This window comes from Leptonotus elevatus, chromosome 5, assembly GCF_054856555.1.
Source record: "Leptonotus elevatus isolate MCC_2025b chromosome 5, RoL_Lele_1.0, whole genome shotgun sequence".
NCBI classification, from domain to species: domain Eukaryota; kingdom Metazoa; phylum Chordata; class Actinopteri; order Syngnathiformes; family Syngnathidae; genus Leptonotus; species Leptonotus elevatus.
Genome location: NC_141243.1, coordinates 24,980,893 through 24,999,897, shown reverse-complemented (window position 1 = coordinate 24,999,897; position 19,005 = coordinate 24,980,893). Strand labels below are relative to the sequence as shown.

At 41.6% G+C, this 19,005-nt stretch overlaps 1 protein-coding gene across 1 annotated transcript; it reads left to right on the top strand.

The window, feature by feature from the left end:
• Positions 1-7,222: 7,222 nt before the first annotated feature.
• On the top strand, positions 7,223-16,991 carry LOC147174440 (vesicular integral-membrane protein VIP36-like). Its single transcript, XM_086075788.1, has 5 exons — positions 7,223-7,380; positions 7,890-8,049; positions 16,583-16,738; positions 16,770-16,851; positions 16,972-16,991. The coding sequence occupies exons 1-5, from the start codon at positions 7,226-7,228 to the stop codon at positions 16,989-16,991; spliced, it is 573 nt and encodes a 190-aa protein (XP_085931914.1). The 5' UTR covers positions 7,223-7,225.
• Positions 16,992-19,005: the final 2,014 nt, after the last annotated feature.

The following is a 19,005-nucleotide window of genomic DNA, read 5'->3' as shown; positions in this document are numbered from 1 at the left end:
ACAAAACAATTTTTGATTAAAAAAAAGAAGCTAACAAATTACATATCAGAAATAAGATTAGGAACACAACATTCCATAGCTGCCCTTAAAGAGGACCTAGAAAATCAAAACTACTCTGAGTGAGGTTTATGCACATGAAGATCCCAGTATTGCATATAACGCTTTTCAGTCTATCATCAGTACTTAATACGATAAACATTGTCCATTAATTAAAGTCACCAGGAAGTATAAAGGCCTAAATAACCCATGGATGATGAAGGGGATAGAGAATGCATGTAAAAAGATTTATTTAATTTTTTTAATAAAATTGAGAACTGCTGAAATAAATGAATTAGTAAATATTATAAGAACAAGTAAGAAAGATTATTATCATACTATTGGAGCAGAATAGAAGCAACACATATGAAATATGGAAAATATTAAATCATGTAATTAAAAATAATTCTGCAAAAATAGATCATCCAGAATATTTTAAAGATTTTATTTTTTTAAATATTGTTATTGATAAAAATACAGAAATAGCTAATGAGTTTAATGAGTTATTTGTCGATATTGGTAATGATTACCTACTGAAAGAAATTCCTGAGCCAAGAAATAAATATGAAGTAGATAAGTATATTAACACTATGTTTCTTAGTGCCGTAAATGAAACTGAAGTTTTAAATATTGTATAACTTGAGAAAGCATGACAAACATGCACCTGTTTGTTTGTTTTTTGAACAAGCACATTTCACAATACTGACAACATGTAGATGCTTCTACTGAATCAGAACTGCACATATCACAATTGCATATGTCGTGTTTGTGTGTCAGGCCTGGTCATATTTTTTTATTCTCTCTCACAGCTTCTCACATTCTTCTGGGTGGGCGGAGTCCCCAGCTGCACACCTGAGAGTCATGCAATCAGCTCAGTATTTAGGTGCAGCAGAAGCTGTAGGACTCCGTCGGATTATTACGTTGATGTCGCTCACGCTCCTCGTTGTTCCGACTTTTACTTTTTTTTTTTTTTTTATGTTTCCCAACATTTATTGATCCAAGGCACTTATTTTACATTAGGAAATAATCACAGCGCACCGCCAAACAGAAATGTCACCAAAAGTACTGTACAGTAAACCCCACTCCATCGCGTGGTCCAGGTTCGAGGTCCCGTGATTTCACGAAAGGTTTTTGTACAGTTAACGCTATTTTGGTCAATCAGTTAGTTAGCTCTACCTTTTTTTTTGTTTGAAACCATGTAAATTTTAAAGAAGAACAAAACAGGAAGTACTAAATTTGCTCACAGGCAATTTTTTGTTGTTGAAAATGATTGAATGTCATCTGCTGTAATTGCTTTTTACGCTTACACAAATCGACGGCTATTGGTTAATTTTATAATTAACATCTTTGGGCATGATTATTGATGTATTTTGTGCGATGATACGCTTGTTACAAAAACAGGATTTGTTTACTGTCAACACCTTGAGGTGTTGGCACACTGTTACACAGTTTGTGCAATATTTTTGGGTTAACCATTGCTCTTGCTCTCTCTAAATACATTATATGTGTTTGAATGTTTGTTTGTGTTAGGTGTGTGACGATGAGAAACCTCCTTACTGGCGCAGCAGTAAGCTCATTACAAAAGCAACTTTGGATCGGTCGTTAGCGTAAAGTCCAATGTGACAAAACGAGGCACTTAAGTCCGTTACACACAGGAGCATGAGACGTGGTTCAAATATTCACAAAAATATTTTATTTAGACAGAGATTAAAATCCACAATGCAATAATAAAACTCACAAATTAAAATTACAGGACTGGAGCTCAGGATAAAAAGTTAGTGGGGGCGCTGATTAACTCTTTGACCGCCAAAAACGTTTAATAACGTTTAGTAAAATCCAAATGAGTGCCGCCAAAGACGTTAAAAGACGTTCACTATGTTTTTCGTTTTGTTTTTGGAAACGGGTGGAGGAAAGCCTTGGCCAGCTGTGCTGAAAGTATCAAGCAGATTGAGTTAGTATAATGACTATTTACGGGCACTAGATGGCAGCGATGGCTATCTTTGGACAAGATCGGGTAGGAGTGAGTAGTAGAAGACGTGAGGCGGAGCTAGAGTGTTGAGGGGAGAATGGCTGAGGAAGCGAAAATGGCGACCGGTTGCAAGCAGCTCACGCTTGAGCATTTTCTTCAAAGACGAAAAGCATCGACCAATGCTAAAGAGCACATGGATGATGATGAGGGTGACTCCGAGCTTGACGCCGAAGTTGGAAGCGGCGGCTTCGATCACGTCGTAAAGCCTCACCGGCTAGCGATGCTAACGGCGGAAAACGTGGTGCACAACCGAGCACTTCTGCACAGGCGGACGTTCAATCGGACGATGAAGAGTACCCTGAGTCCTATGCATATTCATCGGAGGAGTGGGTATAGTCTGATCACGGAGAAGACACTGGTTCTGGACTACGATGCCACCATGAATGGAGTGGATAAGATGGATCAGAACATCTCTTACCACCCGGTATAGGAACTGAAGGACATGAGGAAGCCAGACGTAACACCAGGTCACCGTATCATGATCCTGAGAGTAGACTTGATGACAACATGGCCAAACACACACTGCAGTATATACCTGCTGCTCCCCGGAAAAAAAGGCCGGCAAGAAAGTGTTGTAGGGTCTGCACGCGAAGGGGCAATCGCAGTGAAACTAATCTGTGGTGCAAATCCTGCTGCGTCCCCTTGCACGCAGGGGAGTTGTACACAATAAACCACACAAAAAGAAAAACTGTGTAGTTGAAACATCCACACAATTGTAAATAGTACCACAGTTGCACACATTTATAAATAGTTTGCCAAATTGTTTTGTCAAATTAATACACTGTTGAATGTAAATAAACATATTTTTCTATCAAAAAACACTTTTTCATTGTTGGTGGTAGTGTTTTACAGAAGTAAAGCAATGTTTAGGTGTTTGTGGCATCATTCATGGGAAAAAAAAGGTGTCAAATTCACTAGAGTGCATGAAATAATATTGTTTCACAAAAAGCTTGATTTCTCCGTATTTTGGTCCAAAACAGAGCATTTGGATGAAACTAACCTATTTTCTATTGTTGATTACTGAAAAATGGAATAAGGTAGAAACAAACGTTTTTTTCTGAAGAAAGATGAGAGTTCAATCTTTCATTTGGTAGCATCTGTGTTTCCATAGTCCAAACACAAAATTCTCTGTGGAACTTGAAAGACCAGTCAAAATGCTTAAATCAGCTGGCACCCACATATGTTCTCTTTTCTGAAAATGCTTGGCAGTCAAAGAGTTAAGGGGAACCCTTAAAACACCACACCCCAATCACACACAAATGGGGGGGACACAAGCCACACTACACAGCAAACTGGGACCCCCGCACCAGAACCACCACCATGAGCTTCGAGTCCTGCAAACTAGATAAAATAATTAAAAATAAAAAAAAACAGCCACAACAGTCCCAATAAAATCTAATTTAAAAGACAGAAAATGGGTAGGCCCAAAGCTGAACTCAGGCTCCGTCCAAACAAAAGCTAGTTTCAATGTATCCTCACAAGTTTGTTACCGTTCAGGCCGTTCGTCCACACGATTGGGCGGTTTCGGAGCTTGAAACCGATCACTTTTGAAACCGGGCTCCAGAGTGGAACGATTTCAATATGCCGTCCGCCTCCGTCTGGACACCATATGCAGGATACTCCTCCAGTGATGACGTGGTGGTCGCAGCTCGACGACGACGCATTGTCGCACATTGATGACGTAGACGCCAATTCTCGCGTGACTGCGCACGAACCGTCAGTCTGTCAACAACAATGGTGGATAGCCATGTCGTAGTCGTTTTGCGCAGCCTCCTTAGCTTGCTTTTGCAGCAAAATATTTTGCTTCTTTATTCCTACGTTCAACAAGCGGTGTTGTACTTGAATCACCCGCCATTATCACTTCTCCTGTGTTCTACATTTTCCATGTTTTGATACATGCAAAGCCATGTTTTGTTCTGTATATTGCAATAAAGTTAGGGGAAAAAAAGTGTTTGTCTTCTTCGCTGATTCTTCTTCTACGCTTTCAGTTAACTCTCTGTGGTTGCACTACAGCGCCACTCCAGACTTGGCATATTTATTACAGCCGTTAAACGTCCTCAGCGTCTTCTTTTGGACACACGGAAGTCTTGAAATGCTTCTGTGTGTACGAGATTTGTTTGAGGAACGAAGCCAGCTTTGCTTCCATTTGGACGGGTCCTCAGACAATGCCGAGTATAGCCAGGTGGCTCCAATCCCACTAATTGGACCGTGGCAGTGGAACACCACAAATTGTTTAAAACAAACTAAAAATAATAAAAATAAAACAAAGCAAAGCAACAGTGTCCCAGAACTGGTTCCATGGCTCACGGTAGGCTGTCTCCGCCAAACAAAATACAGGAAAAATATATTTAAAATAATATTGATTTAATTAAAAAGGAAACAGAGGTAGGCACTAGCTATGCATACCAATTGTCTGTGTTGTAATTAATGCTGGAGAGGGAAGTGTTAACACAGCAAATGCCAAGCACCACAAGCAACCCAAGCATGCGGCCAATAGAGTGCACTACACGAGCTGCTAAATGGCTTAACGTCGACCACAAAAGCATCTGCAAATAAAACCAACAATCAGCTTACTCTAGTCTATAACTACAACAGCAGAGACAAAAAGGCAGCCAATGCCACATTATCTGGAGAGGTACAGTAGAGTAACAGGAGGAACCCTGAAAGGAGGCGGACCTTAGAGCCAAGGAGCATGTTAAGGACAGGTGCTAAACTGCCTCCTTAAATAGGGAGGGCACTAATGCTGATTGGCTAGGAAATTAAGGTACTACCACACACTTCCCACCAGGTGGAGCCATTATCTCATCCTGCTACAATCTCTCCCCCTTATTTACATCGTCGCCCCGACGATGTAGCAACCAAACATAATTAGCTCCATGGTCAAAAGAATGCAGAAATTACATTTGACGCTGAACCAGAAGAATCTGCAGTTCCACGCTGCAAGTCTCCAATGGATCTTGAAAGATAGTAAACATTAGAATGTTGACCAGCCGTCGACCTTGTTGTCCGGCGAACTGCTGGCAACCCTGTCGCATGTGCTGAAGGCCAATTAGTCCTCACCCCAGCAGGGACCCCAGAAAGGTTCAACGCCCTTGGGGCTGGATCACCTGATGGTGGCAACAACCAAGGAGCAGTCTGAGTCATTGCAGATGTTTGGATGGGAATGTATGAGGAACTTCAGTTCTCAACACAAACAAATCACCATCAAGTTGCAGTTCCTCCTCCAAATGTGGCTGATCAGGACGTGGTATAGGAGGGGCAGTAGTGCCATTTGGAGCATCAACTCCAACCATAGCCTTTAACAATGTGCGGTGGACGTGTTTGACCTTTGTCTGGTCAGTCACAGGGGCAACATTATACACTGAGCCACCCTCCTTTGGGGCCTTGAGGACCCTGAACACGACTGGGCACCACCAATCATGGATCTTATTATGCCCTTTCACACCAACATCACGAAGCAGCACCAACTGACCTTCCCTTAACGGAGCGTCGCGGACCTGACGGTCATAGTTGTTCTTCCGGCGCTCCGCTGCGACCCCTTAGCCTTTCTCTGGCACCATCAAATGCAATTTGCAGGCGGGTCTGATGCTCCTGGATCCACTCGACGGTGGAGGAAAAGACAACAATGTCGTCCAGATAGAGCAACAGCGACTGACACTGCTGATCACCAAAGAACCCCCTGCATCACTCGCTGAAAGGTGCTGGGAACATTGCAGAATCCAAATGGCATGCGATTCCACTCAAACAAACCAAACAGGGTGCAGAATGCCGTCTTAGGCCGATCTGCCTCAGCAACTGGGACCTGATTGTACCCGCTAACCAGGTCCATGGTTGAAAGCCAGCGGGCACCTGTCAAGGCATCAAAAGACTCCTCAATTCGAGGTAGAGGAAATGCATCCTTCCTGGTCTTGCTGTTCAACTGTCTATAGTCAACGCACAACCGAAGACTACCATCTTTTTTTATGACCAGAACAATGGGTGATGCATAGGGGCTGCTACTCTCTCTGATGACCTGTGCCTCAAGTAATTTATTGATGTGTTCTTTTACCACTTTATAGTCAGAAGGAGGAATGCGTCGGTATCGCTGGCGAACAGGCACATCGTCCAAGAGAGGAATGTCATGTGCAATCAAGTTCGTGCAACCCAGGTCGCCATCATGGGCAGAAAAGAAAGGGACGTACTTTGCGAGGAGGGATCTCACGTTCCCCTGCTGTAACGCAGGCAATGGAGACAAAATAAGTGCTGTAATGCGCTTTGGAACAGAAGCAGTCGTTGACTGTTCCGCCACTGTGGCCACAACAGATGGTACTTCAGTCACTCCAGCTGGCAGACTGACAAGGTTAACCTCATCCAAGCTGCCAACGGTGGTACGAGGGTAGAGTAACACGTCAGTAGAACCTACATTCACAATGGCAATGTATGTCGTGCCCTGTTCTACCCGAACCACGGCAGTAGAGAGGCCTACAGACCTGCTGGGTCACCAGACTCCAAGGGCTCCAACAAGGCAGTAGTGCCTGAATAATACTCAGCACATGTGGCTGGCACGATCTTTGTCACACCACCAGGAATCCGCCAAGCCGTCCTACCACGCACCTTGACCATACGATGGGCAGGCTGAGGAGCCCGAACGCTAGCTTGATTGCAGCCTCAAAGACCGACTCTGGGGCCTCTGATACAGATGGGAGGTCAAACAAGGCCAGGCCATGCTGCCCAAAGAGCTCTCGATAACATCGCCGAATGATGTTCATGTTCCTTGTGGTCAAAGACCCCCCTGGTGATGAACACAAGCTGATTCCAATCAACAGGGTCATTATCAGGCTTATGCAGAGCTTGCTGATAAGCTGATCATATATATCAGCTGTGTTGGAGAAGGGAAACATCCCAAACCTGCAGGACTCCAGACCTCGAGGACCTAGTTTGCCCAATCCTGTCCTTGGGGCTAAGCCCCCACTTTCCATGAAACCTAGTGATGCCCCTGCAGTAGCCTACGTGATTCATTGGAACAATATCGTTGTCAAGCGTCTTTCACAGCACTCCAGTCCAGTAGGTGGCGGTAATGTACCCCAACGCTGGTTGCTTTCCAACTCAAACAAGAAGAAGACATACAATTGTAATGTCTGTGACAGGATACGACAGCATCATCCCTCAAGAGTCAAGACAATGATTATTTTGAAAAACATGCGCAATTTAACGTGTTTATTGGTCGTGCTTTGTACTCTCCGGCTGTCGATGGCGGAAGACCGGGATTTTTTTGATGAGTTTTTAAAGCGAGAATATTCTCTCGTAAATTCTTATAAAGGTAAGTTTACTTTGAAGTACTAAGCAAACAGGTGTATTGATCTAAAACTGAAAATGTCGTTACCTGCATCGGTATTCATTCAAAACGTCAATTTACGCTTTGGTTACTATAGTTTAAATCAGTAATAGCACTAACACCTACAAGGACTTAAGTGACCGTAAGTATTATTGAAGATATGTTAACGGTTGTTATTTACTCAAGTTATTGTCAGGTGTAATCGATCCTTAACAGTTCACTATTTAGAAACATTTTGTTTAAAAGAAGCGAGATCACAGGTACATTGTAAAAAATGGGGAGTGATATTTACTTGAAAAAAACTACATTTTTTCTCCCCACTCAGAAATTCAAAGTACAAGGAAGAGTTTAATTATAATTTCTAAGTACATTTTACAGAGTTTGAGGTTGAACAATTACATGCATGTTTTACATTTGATGTATGTGTTTGTGGTTAATCCGTGAGTTGTATTTTTCATATCAAAACACCATTTCTTGTTAAAGTAACCCATCTGTCACCCCCATGCAAAGGGTTTTCCCTTATGTGTCAGTGATGCTGGGGAACGGGACCCTGTGTTATGACCATGATAGTGATGGACGACCAACTGAGCTCAGAGGCTGCTCATCCAGGGTTCGCAATTCAAGGGATGGTGTATTTCTGCAAATTAGATACACCAAAAACAAATTGATGGTAGGGAGCTCCACTCTAAAAACTGTTTTATACTGTATTGTCTACTCTTTATTTCTCATATTCAAGCTTTTCTCATGGAAAACATGGTCAAATTGCTGTTGAGGGAAACCATAACTCATAACAGGACTTGCCAAAAATGACTGTCGGTTATACATGGACTGAGCAGCACTGACATATGGGGTTCCGTTAGTATGGTTGGTCGACGTGATCATAGCTTTTATATTTTGAAAACGTTTACTGTCGAGGCTGAGTGAAGCACCAAAAATGAGTCATTCTGGTTAGCTGAGCGCTTCCGGAGTTATTGCATAACTCCTATTACAGTCCTGTGACTGGTTTGTATTCCGTTTTGTTGTTGTTGTTTTTGTCAATTTATTTTTGAAATTTCCAGATCATTCCCAACATGTTTTCTTCATTAACTCATTTGGTCCCAAAAGCGTATAAAAAAGTTATATTTTAAATATTACCATGGTCTCAAAAATTTATTTATACGTTTTATATGTTTTTTTTAATGCAAGAACATACAGACGGCTTTGATGCAGCCTCTGACCTGTATAGGTCGCTTAAAGCAATGGTAGTTATTACAAAAATGGCCGCAAGTGGCAGCAGAGTATAAGAGATCAACCAGAAAAAAAAAAAACTATTTTCCCCAGTGTTTTGAATAGCACTAGAACAGAATATTCTGTTTTCCTTACAAAATTGGTCAGAATCCAGTAAAACAGCAGGGAGCGAGGGTTTATGGAAGTAAATTGGGTGCAGAAGTGACACATACCTGTAACATGAGGCATGTGCACCGTACATAAAATGCACACATACGTAACTGCATATTTCCATCCGTAAACCACGAGGCACATACGCGTAATTGAAGATTTATGGTCATAAAAAAAACCACACAACCATATCGTGGGAATATTTTCTGAGTGCACGGATACAATTCACCAAACATGAGCTCTCGAATTTGTAGCTGCGACACACGCTTTGATCGGCACGTAAATCACCACAAAAACGGGTGTATAACTGCCACACACTTGAAGAACATGATCTGTATGCGTAAGTGTTGCAAAATACTCTGACAGCAAATCTGTATCGGGGGGGGGGGTTAAACTTAATCAAACGTTTTTTTTCTTAACCACACAGACACGAATCATCAATTACGAGTGCACGAATCTGCGCTTCTCAATCACTGCTTGAAATAAAGCGAGCCGTGCGCGTGCACACTTTTGCACCTCTTCTTGCTCCGAAAGAACCGAGGCGTATTCTCGTAGAGCCAGCGCTGATGCGTATCTGTAGCTCCATGCGTGTTCCCGACAGACAAGTGACGTCTACTGTCCAACCAGCTGCTCCCCCATCCCATTTCATGGCGGCCGTCAGCCGCAGCCACTGATCTGAATATATTACTGGATAGCCCACACGCCCGTGTAAGCCGTTGAAATGGCAGGGCGGCCATCTTGCTCGTAGGCAGTTAGTATAGGGGCGGGGTGGGGAGTTTGTGGCGAGGTGGTCACTATTATTTAACAAGTAAAAATAAATAAAAATTAACAAGTGGATGGTATGTGCTGCTTTGAACACCCCATTTTTCTTTTATCGCTCAGTTCCTTAGACCCCAATATTAGATTTGGCAGAGGTGTCTTTTTGTTGAATTACAATTATAATTCTTTAATAAATGATTTAATTAATTCTCCTGTAAACATCATTAAGGATATAATTGATACATTAATTTAAGGCAAGTTTAAAACACCATAAATCATGCTATTTATACTAAATACTGTCACAAATGTTCTCTAACTTCGATACTGTGAATGTATAGGATCGTACGCTGAGAAACGTTTCTTGGGAGGAGCAATATGGTGGCTTTGAGGCTTCAAAAGTCCTGATCTATCCAGTCATGTATATAGATCCGTCTCCCCAGCTGATTGGACAGCAGACGTCACTTGTCTGTCGGGAATGCGCATGGAGCTACAGATACGCATCAGCACTGGCTCTACGAAAATACGCCTAGTTTTTTTAGGAGCGAGAAGAGGTACAAAAGTGTGCACGCGCACCGCTTGCTTTATTTCAAGCAGTGATTGAGAAGTGCAGATTCGTGCACTCGTAACTGATGATTCGTGTCAGTGTGGTTAAGGAAAAAAACATTTGCTAAAGTTTAATCCCACCGATACAGATTTGCTGTCAGAGTATTTTGCAACACTTACGCATACAGATCATGTTCTTTATGAGTGTGTGGCACTTATGCACCCATTTTGGGGGTGATTAGGTGCCAATCAAAGCAGTGTCACAACTGCAGATTCGAGAGTTTGTGTTTGGTGATTTGTATCCGTGCACTTAGAAAATATTCCCACTATATGGTTGTGTGTGGTTTTTTTTTACGGCTATTGATCTTCAGTTACGCATATGTATATGCAGTTACGTGTGTGTGCATTTGGTTTACGGGCACATGCATCATGTTACGGGTATGTGTCACTTTTGCACTCAATTTACCTCCATAGGGTTTGCTTCAGTGAAATGACTGGGAGTGAATGAGTTAATAAAATGCATATTATACTTGGCTCAAAAATATTTTATCCATCAATCCACTTTCTGACGCTTCGCTGAGGTCGAGTCGGGTCGTGGCGGCAGCAGCTTTATAAGGGAAGCCCAGACTTCCCTCTCCCCAGCCACTCTTCCAGGAGAATCCTAAGGCATTGCCAGGCCATCTGGGAGACAGTCAATGTCATGGGTCATCCCCGGGGATTGGTGGGACATGCGGAGTAGCAGTGGATCGACTACGATCCCCTCCCATATAACTTTGAGCAAATTGTGCACTTTTTTGCAATTTTGCTTGGTGATAGGCATGGGTAATAAGGTTTTCAAAAACCACCGCATTCAATACCCATCCCCTTTCAAGAGGACTAGCAACAAGAGCCCAGACTGTGTGTAGTGTGTGTGTCCGACTGTATCTCGGAGCTTCTCAACCTCGCACGACAGCCCATGCTCCTTCCCTGCCACAGAGGGGACGTTCCCCGTCCCTCGGACCACCAAAGTCTCTCCGCCTTCGGCCACCACCCAGATTTCTTGGGACCCTGTCATGGTTATGTTTCTCTCTCTCTCTGCAGTTTCAGAGGATGGCAGGAGACGGTGCCAACATCGCAGGCAATGTCTTGCTTGCACACCTGAGTCCCATCAGTTTAGTTAGCTGGCTGTCTACTTAGGCCCTGTCCACACGAAAGCCAGTTTCAATGTATCCTCACAAGTTTCTTACCGTTTAGGCCGTTCGTCCACAAGACGGCATGGTTTCGGAGCTTGAAGCCGATCACTTTTGAAGCCGGGCTCCAGAGTGGAAAGATTTCAAAACGTGCCCCGTACGCGTCCGTCTGGACACCATATGCAGGATACTCCTCCAATGATGACGTGGTGGTCGCAGCTCGATGACGACGCATTGTCACACATTGATGACGTATGCATCAATTCTCACGTGACTTTGTTCGAACCGTCAGTCTGTCAACAACATTGGCGGATAGCCGTGTCGTAGTCGTTTTGCGCAGCCTTCTTAGCTTGCTTATGCAGCAAAATATTTTGCTTCTTTATTCCCACGTTCAACAAGTGGTGTTGTACTTGAATCACCCGCCATTGTCACTTCTCCTGTGTTCTATATTTTCCATGTTTTGATACATACAAAGCCATGTTTGTTCAGTAGATAGCAATAAAGTTAGAAAAAAAGTGTTTATCTTCTTCGCTGATTCTTCTTCTACGCTTTCCGTTAACTCCCTGTGGCTGCGCTACAGTGCCACTCCAGACTTGGCATATACATTACAGCCATTAAACGTCCTCAGTGTCTTCTTTTGGACACACGCAAGTCTTGAAATGCTTGTGTGTGTACGCAATTTGTTTGAGGAACAAAGCCAGCTTTGCTCCTGTCTGGACGGGGCCTTAACCAGCCTTTCCCTTTGTTCTGCGCCGGAAGATTCCCTTGTTATGCTTGCTGTGTTCTTGCCACCTCCTGCCACGCGCCTCAGTCAGGAAGTTCCTGTTACCTGTTGTTTTTTTCTTTTTATGAGTCTCTGGTCAAAGTAAGGTGGGTTTCTGTTGCTACTTTGAGAACAGATGAACTGTTTGCTCCTGTCTCTCTGCATCCCGGGTCCTGGCCTTGTTTTTGCCTCACAACACCTAACTGACCTGAAACCCTTTGGCCCCTCCTACAGGTGGTTAGCTCATGGGAAGGGACCCACGTTACCTCTTCCAGCTATACCTGGGCAGGCCTAAAGCTGGGTTTTAAAAAAATCGAAAAATCGCTATTGAATCAATTTTCCTTTTTGAGCCTGACATGATTCCTGAAACCATGAATCGATTATTGTAATACCTCCTTTTTCCCATAAATTCATAATAAAATAGAATTTTAAATGCCAATGTATTTATTATAATAATAATAGTAATAATAATAATAATAATAATTATTATTATTATTATTGTATCAGTTTTCTTGAAATGTACTGTTCACATGAATTTAAAAGTATTTTCTTACATTTATGAAAGACCACACATAGTGCACTTTTAAGACAATTAAAAGTATTTTAAGCCAGTCCACAGTTATCTATAGGAAGAAGAAGGAGAGGAGGAAGGTGTGTTCATAGGAAGAAAGAGAAGAGGAACACCAAGAGTCTGGGACTGAGAGTAGGGACTTTGAATGTTGGAACTATGACAGGAAAAGGTAGAGAGCTGGTTGACATGATGCAGAGGAGGAAGGTGGACATATTGTGTGTTCAGGAGACCAGGTGGAAAGGGAGCAAATCTATAAGTTTAGGTGCAGGGTTCAAGTTGTTCTATCATGGTGTAGATAGGAAGAGAAAAAGAGTGAAAGAGGAGTTTGTTAACTTATTGACTGCCAACCATTTTCAGAAAAGAGAACATGTGGGTGCCAGCTGATTTAGAGCATTTTGACTGATCTTTCAAGGTCCACAGAAACTTTTGTGTTTGGACTATGGAAACACAAAGGTTTCTGTGGATACTACCAAATGAAAGATTGAACTCCCATCTTTCATCAGAAAAAACAAGTTTGTTTCAACCTTATTCCGTTCTTCAGTAATCAACAATAGAAAATAGGTTAGTTTAACCCAAATGCTCTGTTTTGGACCAAAATACGTAGAAATCAAGCTTTTTGTGAAACGATATTATTTCATGCACTCTAGTGAATTTTACACTTTTTTTTTTCCATGAATGATGCCACAAACATCTAAACAGTGCTTTACTTCTATAAAACACTACCACCAACAATGAAAAAGTGTTTTTTGATAGCAAAATAAGTTTATTTCTATTTAACAGTGTAACAATTTGACAAAACAATTTGACAAAACAATTTGACAAAACAATTTGACAAAATAATTTGACAAAACAATTTGACAAAACAATTTGACAAAACAATTTGACAAAACAATTTGGCAAACAATTTACAATTGTGTGCAACTGTGCATGTGTGGTGTGTGCACGTGTTACTATTTACAATTGTGCGGATGTTTCAACTACACAATTTTTCATTTTGTGTGGTAAATTGTGTAACACTCCCCTGCGTGCAAGTGGACGCAGCAGGATTTGCACCCCAGATTAGTTTCACTGCGATTGCTCGTTCGCGTGCAGACCCTACACTTTCTTGCCAGCCTTTTTTTTCCGGGGAGTAGCAGGTACTGCAGTGTGTGTTTGGCCATGTTGCCATCAAGTCTACTCTCAGGATCATGATACGGTGACCTGGCGTTACGTCTGGCTTCCTCATGCCCTTCAGTTCCTATACCTGCAACAACTTCCTCCTCCTCCTCTTCCTCCTCCTTTTCTTGTGGTAACAGCCACCCTCTCACTACCTGCCGGATTAACTCCAAAAAGTGTTGGCACTTCCCAGGATTTTTTGTTTTGTGCAGGATATATGCATTGAACATGCATATTTGAAATAGATAGGCAACACATTTTTATTGCCATTTCAATGTTTTCCGCGTGAATGGGTGGTAAGAGATGTTCTGATCCATCTTATCCACTCCATTCATGGTGGCATTGTAGTCCAGAACCAGTGTCGTCTCCGTGATCAGACTGTACCCACTCCTCCGATGAATATGCATTGGACTCAGGGTACTCTTCATCGTCCGATTGAACGTCCACCTGTGCAGAAGTGCTCGGTTGTGCACCACGTTTTCTGGCGTTAGCATCGCTAGCCGGTGAGGCTTTACGACGTGGAGCAGGTTAGGGTAATAAAGGATAGGGATGGAAGTGTGTTGACAGATGCCAGTAGTGTGATGGGAAGATGAAAAGAGTACTTTGAAGAGTTGATGAATGAGGAAAAAGAGAGAGAATGAAGAGTAGAACAGGTGACTGTTGTGGACCAGGAAGTAGCAAAGATTAGTAAGGATGAAGTGAGAAGAGCATTGAAGAGGATGAAGAATGGAAAGGCACTTGGTCCTGATGATATACCTGTGGAAGTATGGAAGTGTCTAGGAGAGGTAGCAGTATAATTTCTGACTGGGTTGTTTAACAAGATCTTAGATAGTGAGAAGATGCCTGAGGAATGGAGGAGAAGTGTGTTGGTGCCCATTTTTAAGAACAAGGGAGACGTGCAGAGTTGTGGCAACTAGAGAGGAATAAAGCTGATGAGCCACACAAATAAGCTATGGGAAAGAGTAGTTGAAGCTAGACTGAGGGCAGAGGTGAACATTTGTGAGCAGCAGTATGGTTTCATGCCAATAAAGAGGACCACAGATGCAGTATTTGCTTTGAGGAGGTTGATAGAGAAGTACAAAGAAGGTCAGAAGGAGCCAGTATATTGGCAGAAGGATGCTGAGTTTCCAAATGCTAGGCAGGAGGTCTAGAGGAAGACCAAAGGGGAGGTTTATGGATGTAGTTAAAGAGGACATAAAGGTAGTTGGTGTGAGAGCAGAGGATGCAGAGGACAGGGTTAGATGGAGGTAACTGATTCGCTGTGGCGACCCCTGAAGGGAAAACCCGAAAGGAAAAGAAGAAGACAGTTAACTATAAGCATATAATGATTTAATCTTACATTTGACACCATGGCAATGTGATTTACAATGAAATATTAAGTGTTTTGGTGGTTAGTTTTCTAATGCGGAAGCAAAACGCCCGGTTCAGTAAAACCCTGCCTCTGCCCGTGTGCTTGCCATATGCCGCGGCTCCAGCGAGCTGGCTGCAGTCTGCTGTTGGGGCACTGCGTTTGAAAACTCTAAATGGCCACGCAACGCAAGCCATCAATTCTGCAATAAACATTTAAGACAAATCGGCTCCTTGCCGCAAGAAATCGTGGAGGAGGAGGGGAGGAGAGGGAAGAAGAGAGAGGAAAGAAGAAGGGGAAAAAACACTAAAGCGGGAAGCAAACTCACGTTTTGCTGCTTACAGGGTGAGCACCCTAACCAGTAGACCATTCAATCAGCTAGGGTAAGTAGCGCAAAAGTTACACTTGTAGTTTACACAACTGTCAGCTAGAACCTTTTCTGGGATTTTAAGATGGCCAATTGCCATTGCACTTTGGCATTGCAAATGTGAAGGATAATTGATTGCTTTGAATTCTATTTCATGGAGGTCTCAGAGAAAGTGGGTGTGTGTTTAGTCCGCAGAGGCGGTGCGGGGGTGGGGCCGCACCCAATGACGTCAAACCGTGCCAACAGCTCGTTTTCTCAGGTTGGGAGGGGCTGGTGCTTGGAGAGCAGAATAACCTAGAATTTCTCATACAAGGGCAAATGTAGGAAAACACCACTTTGGTTATGTTTTTGGTGAGGAATTAGCATTTTGACATGGCTAAAAGCTCCAAAAAGTAGATTTTTCACATCCTTTAAGAATTATTTTTATTTATATTTACAATTATTGAATTTGTTACATGTGGCGTGGTTGAGTGCCCAGGTGCAGGGAAGCAGAGACAAGGAGGCAGAGGTGAAGTAAAAAAAAATCTAAATAAAAAAAAATAGGGATTTCTTTAAATAAAAACAAGGTGGATAACGCAGCACTGAGGGGCAAAACCCCCCAATAAAGTTTAAAAAAAACTCAAGTGGCGTAGCAAGACGAGGGGAACAACAAGGCATGACACTGACAGCAGCAATGGACCGGCAAGGACTGAACAAAAGACAGGAGACGAAGGATACGTTTACACTGCAGGGCGTGATGCCCAATTCAACCAGGGCAAATTCACTTATTCTCTCCAAAATGCAGAAAATACATGCTAACATGAGGACCACAGTTGTCATCTGCACTTGTTCTTGTTCGCTTTGCACTGTTGACACACATGCAACATTCCTCCAAGAACCACACCAACATTTTTATGTGCTCTGTTGAAGCTTACATAATAAAATGCGATTTGAAAATATTGTAGTTTATTCAAGTATTTATCAGTAATACAATGGAGCAGAATGTGAATATTTGCCGTCAATTTACTGTGTGCACGCTTACTTTTTCTTTTAGTGCTCCTATAATTTTACGTTAGAGGTTACTGTGCTCCTAGTGAACAAGTTTAGTGTGAATGGAGCCCACATGTCAATTTAACTATTTAATACACATGATTCCTTTTCTCCCTTTATAGGTTATGGTAGATGTTGAAGGTAAGCAGAGTTGGAAAAACTGTGTCAACATCACAGGTGTACATTTGACTACATGCTATTACCTTGGGGCTTCATCTGCTACCGGAGAACTCTCAGGTACAAATCATAAAGAAATAATGTTTTACTGGAAGGTCATTGTTCAATATTGACATATGCATACTGGTACAGATAACCATGAAATTGTATGAGCTGACAGTCGAGAAGGTCCCAGAGGAGGATCCGAGGGTGGACGACAAGGAGGAATTCCAAGGTAGAAGAAACAGGTTCCTCTTACCCACTGTCCACGGAGAGCTTTTACATCACGTGGCTATTCTGTGTAAAAGTTTTGCATTATTATCCACATGCATATAAAATTGTGTTATTTTGCTAGCTGAGGACAAGCTCAAGTAATGGATGTGTCCTCTCCTTGGCTGTCCCTCTGATGAGCTCATTTCTATTCCTATCCATCCTGTTGGCATTTTCAAGTCCTCCACCCTTACTATCTCTTCTCCCATGTAGCCTCACTCTTCCTCCTGCTCAACTGTTCGGATATTTTTATTTTAGCCCTCCGAAAAGGCTCAGCAGGACACACACATTGTTTTGACTCGTGCTTGTCTTAGTTTGTTTATTGAACATAAGACCACAGGTCATAAACCTGGAACAAAACAGCTAAAAATATCACAATGATATAATGTTATATTACGTGCATTATTACACGATACGAATATACATACGGTATACATTATGTCGTTCATTGTTTCATTTGATTTCAAATAACATCTTTTTACTATTATTATTATTATTTTCCCATTAAGATGTTATAATCGAAGAAAACTAAATTTTCCGATGCATTGAAAGTACCCTGAATGCACCATTTTGCATTATTCTGGTTATTCTGTTGTCCCAAAGCGTCCTTTAAGCTGTTTAATGACACCCCAGTTAGAATTAACTGTAAAACTAAACACACAACGTTAAGAATTACATCCACTTTATATTTAAATTAGTGCTGTCAAAGTTAAAGCGTTAACTGATTAATTAATCAAAAAAAAATATTGCATTAATCATGAATTAACGCAGATTAATCACACTATTAATTTTGACCATCAATTATCCTTTAGCGCACAGCGGATGGTTACGTTAAAGGAAGCACAGGTTGTGTTTAGCAATAAACATAATTTTGGATTAAAGTGAAGCATTTAATAAATGTTTGCGTATGACATTCAGAATATTTGTTCATGTCAATATATTGGGGTCAATTTGTTCTCACTATTTTAAATTATTCAAGTAATTAACTGATTAGAAAAAGAGGAGGATGAGCATGTGCAGTGGATCAAAAAATGTTGAAGACGTCCTCATAACATTAAATGTCAAAATAATTAACACATAATTTAATAATATAATAACATAAATTTGGCTGGGAAAAAATGTTGATTAAAAAAGCCTTTTTTTATTAAGCAATTAATCATGATTAATCAAAATTCTAAAATGTGATTAATCCGATAAAAAATGTTTTATTGTTTGACAGCTCTAATTTAAATACAAAACATGCTTTGTTTTTAAAAATCGCTAGCCTAGTGCTAATGCTAAAAGTGTGGAAAAGGAGGGATTCCATTCGGGTAGTTAGCATCGACTTTGGGAGTTGTTTTCTTTCAAATAACAAATATTCAAACACAAATGCCGTGGCAGCACATACCCACAGGTATGATAACACTACGAAAAAGGCACAAATTCTTCCCAATGTGTGAACAATTAGTTATTTTAATCAAATTCAATCGTAACTTTTTTTCTGTTCTTAATATATATATTTTTTCCAAAATAATCTGCAGATTATTCAATAATCTGTATTATTTTCTGTCAAAAGTCAGTATCGGCTTTAAAAATGCATATTGGTCGGGCCCTAATTACAATAAAGCTGATGCACAATAATCCCTATTGAACGTAATCAACTACACAACCCACAATGCTTTGCAAGGATGGCTCATGCACACAACAGCTCTCTTCTGCCCGTCAGAGTCAAACTAACGCGCGACTGTTGACTCAAGCTTCACATAGAACTCTTCACAGTGTAAGCGCTGCAAGCAGTAGTCACAACCAACCAATGAAATCACTGTTGTTATAGTAGTTGACTATGTTTTGGCCACGATCGATTGCGTGGTCACTACATTCGTCCTCATACTGGAGCGTGAAATTATGTAACAGTGTTTACATTCTTACCTCTGCTAACCACTGGGTGCTGCCAGCATAAAATTGTTAGCATTGTAGGCCTTTATTGCAACAAAATGACATTTATTCGGATCCAACACAACACAATGACTTTAAACATTTTCGATCACTGATGAGTGATTTAAGTGTCGCTCAAACTTTTAGCAATTTATTCTTAAATAATAAATATTTGGCGTTACCACAATTTTATCCAAATTCTGAT

Coding starts and splice junctions, on each gene's coding strand:
- LOC147174440 (XM_086075788.1), top strand. CDS start 7,226: ATGATTATTTTGAAAAACATGCGCAATTTAACGTGTTTATTGGTCGTG. Junction 16,739..16,769: donor TGTTTTACTGGAAGGTCATT/GTTCAATATTGA, acceptor ATACTGGTACAG/ATAACCATGAAATTGTATGA. Junction 16,852..16,971: donor CGACAAGGAGGAATTCCAAG/GTAGAAGAAACA, acceptor TTATTTTGCTAG/CTGAGGACAAGCTCAAGTAA.